This window comes from Gossypium hirsutum, chromosome A08, assembly GCF_007990345.1.
Source record: "Gossypium hirsutum isolate 1008001.06 chromosome A08, Gossypium_hirsutum_v2.1, whole genome shotgun sequence".
NCBI lineage: Eukaryota > Viridiplantae > Streptophyta > Magnoliopsida > Malvales > Malvaceae > Gossypium > Gossypium hirsutum.
Window position 1 is genome coordinate 7,508,850 of NC_053431.1, and position 2,838 is coordinate 7,511,687.

General features: G+C 33.7%; 1 protein-coding gene across 1 annotated transcript; it reads left to right on the top strand.

The window, feature by feature from the left end:
- The first annotated feature begins 1,032 nt into the window (after window positions 1-1,032).
- On the top strand, window positions 1,033-2,582 carry LOC121204937 (transcription factor RHD6). The gene is made up of 4 exons (XM_041075782.1): window positions 1,033-1,863; window positions 1,942-2,043; window positions 2,136-2,201; window positions 2,294-2,582. The coding sequence occupies exons 1-4, from the start codon at window positions 1,453-1,455 to the stop codon at window positions 2,480-2,482; spliced, it is 768 nt and encodes a 255-aa protein (XP_040931716.1). The 5' UTR covers window positions 1,033-1,452; the 3' UTR covers window positions 2,483-2,582.
- Window positions 2,583-2,838: the final 256 nt, after the last annotated feature.

Sequence of the window (2,838 nt, forward strand, 5' to 3'; positions counted from 1 at the left end):
TTTTTACATAAAACAAATAATTAAAAATATTTTCTTTACTCCAAACTTGGCATACATGATCTATATGAATGGAATATGAAATACAAAAGTCAAATTATTGAAATATCAATTGTATAAAAGTTATGAAAATGTGTAAAACCATATTAATCTTATACCGGTATAAGTGGATCCCTCCTCTATTAGAAAAAGAAATGGAATAATAAGAGAAATTTGGGAAGAGAAAAAAAAATCTTTTGAAGGGGCCTTAAAGCAATTTTTTATAACAAAATTATTTGTTATACATGTTAATATAATTTTTAGCCCTAAACTTGGTAACTAGGTCTAATTTTGTATTTATATTTATTTGTGTTGATTTTGGTATTTAAACTAGACAATTTGATCTATTTTGATCCTCAAACTTGAAAATGTGTAAAAGTGTTGTTGCATTGTCATCTGAAAAAATAAAATAGTAAAACCTAATAATATGACACAATATTAGAGTGTCACATCATTGAACTTTGATTATTTTTCGAAGTTCAAAGATTAAAATAAATCTAATTTTCAACGTCAAATACTGAAGTGGATAAAAGAATATAGGTACCAAACTAGATCATTGAATTTTGATTATTTTTGGAAGTTTAAAGATTAAAATGAATATAATTGTTAACTTCAAATACTAAAGTAGACAAAAGAATATAGGAACCAAACTAGACTTAGGGTGGGTTTAGATGGGCGATTGGTGCAGTACGGTGCGTGTCTCACGCTATAGTATCTAATCTCATCGTTACTGTTAATTTTATACTAATCGTAGCTAAACGCACCGTTCATCCAAACTCACCCTCAATTGTTAAATTCAAGCGCAAAAATTATATTAACCCTTTTTATAACAATATTTATACCTTACCTTTTTATTCATTTTACCCCCACAATTCTGAATCCCCTATGTGGCATAGATAAAAGATTAGCTTCATTTATTCCATAATAAACTTTAACAAGACATCATGAAATTATAAAGAAAACAGTAGAAATCCAATTCCAGGTGCAGAAGTGAAGAGGAAGTAGTGTGGGAAGCAGCACCCTCAAATCAAAAACTAGGAATTTGAGAGTCACAGACGTGGGGTTTGAGAAAAATCCGCCGACCCTTATGCCGCTCCGACTTTCGCATTCCTTTTCCTTTGATCTTCTATCACCTTCCATTCTATATTTATTCTCCTCTGCCAGCTAACAATCCCGATACATACAATCACATTTTTATATACATATTTATATCTCTTGATAACTACTTAAAGACTTCTTTAAAGTATTTTCAATATCTTCTTGTTTAAAAAATTGAATGAAACCCATCATTATTAATATTTAGTCTAACTGTATGAATCTCTACATATATATAGGTCTTGTATGGAAGTTGTTTTTCTGCATATGTATGCCTTCGAACTATTAGCTTGAACTAGTCTAGCTCTATCCCTTCTTCCAATGGCACTTGCAAAGGATCCTATCTGCTCCGTTCAAACCTCAATCTTGTTGGAGGATGGTTCTGATGGTTTCATTTTCCAGGCTGTGCATTATCAACCTGAGCAACCTCATTCTTTGATAAACTTCAAGGACTCAGGGTATGATAACTTCATTCATAGCACTAATGGATCTTTGCTTAGCTTTGAACAAAATGAGAAGGGTCGGCAGCACACTACTTGCTTGAGAACTAGTGGTTACAAACATGGTCACTCAATGGTGGACCAATGGGATCCTCGGGCTGTGGAAGATTTTAGCTGCTTTGAAACTGCTAGCAATGGAGATTGGCTATACTACGATGAAGCTGTGTTTGCTGATAGCAGCAGCATCCAGGATCCAGGCTCACCAGCAGCTGATCTCAAGCGTCCCCATATGGTAAACAGCTCTTCTTTTTTCAATATTCAAACCATTTAAGATACCAACTGAGCTTGGTACTGATAAAATTGGTTGTAGGGAGGGAGCAATCAAGCTTTGAAGAAACAATGCACTAATGAAACTAAAAAGGGAAAAACTAAGTCAGAACCATCAAAGGAACCCCAAAGTATTGCGGCCAAGGTTTGTTTGTGTCTTAAGTAAACTTGTATTGATTGCTGAGAAAGTTTGATCGCAAAAGTTAACATTGAGAGAAATTTTTTTTTTCTATCCAGAATCGCCGTGAGAGGATTAGTGAAAGGTTGAAGATACTACAAGAACTGGTACCCAATGGCTCCAAGGTAAGATATTGTTTACCACTGAAATGTGATATCTTTGCAGCGTTGCTTGTAGTAAAAGCTGAATATGATGTTTAAATGTTGGGGTTGGTTAGGTTGATCTGGTTACCATGCTAGAGAAAGCAATTAGCTATGTCAAGTTTCTTCAGTTGCAAGTAAAGGTGTTGGCAACAGATGAATTTTGGCCTGTTCAAGGTGGGAAAGCACCTGATATTTCTCAAGTAAGAGAAGCCATTGATGCTATACTTTCATCCCAGAAACAAAGGAACTCCACTTCAGAATAGAGGGTTGTGGCAGAAGATTCTTAAAACTAATTTTAGATTAATATTAGTATAATTCCAAGTTTCTGGGAAAAGAAAAGTTCAGTTTTTGAATGTTAGTGATGCTGAGTGAAACAAACAAAAGATTGAGAATCTGATTGGAGCAAAATTGAAGGTATTATTTGTATTTGTAATGGAAATTTTCATTTATTTATCTAATTTTAAACTAAGATATTCATTCTTATCTTAGTTTCATTTCACATGGACTCTTTCTCTCTCTTCCCTTGTTCACATGCATGTCAGGCTTTGTTGTATTCATTAATCCTTTCTCTAATTTCTATCATGTTTCCTTCTGCCAAGTGTACTCTTGTGTGATCTCT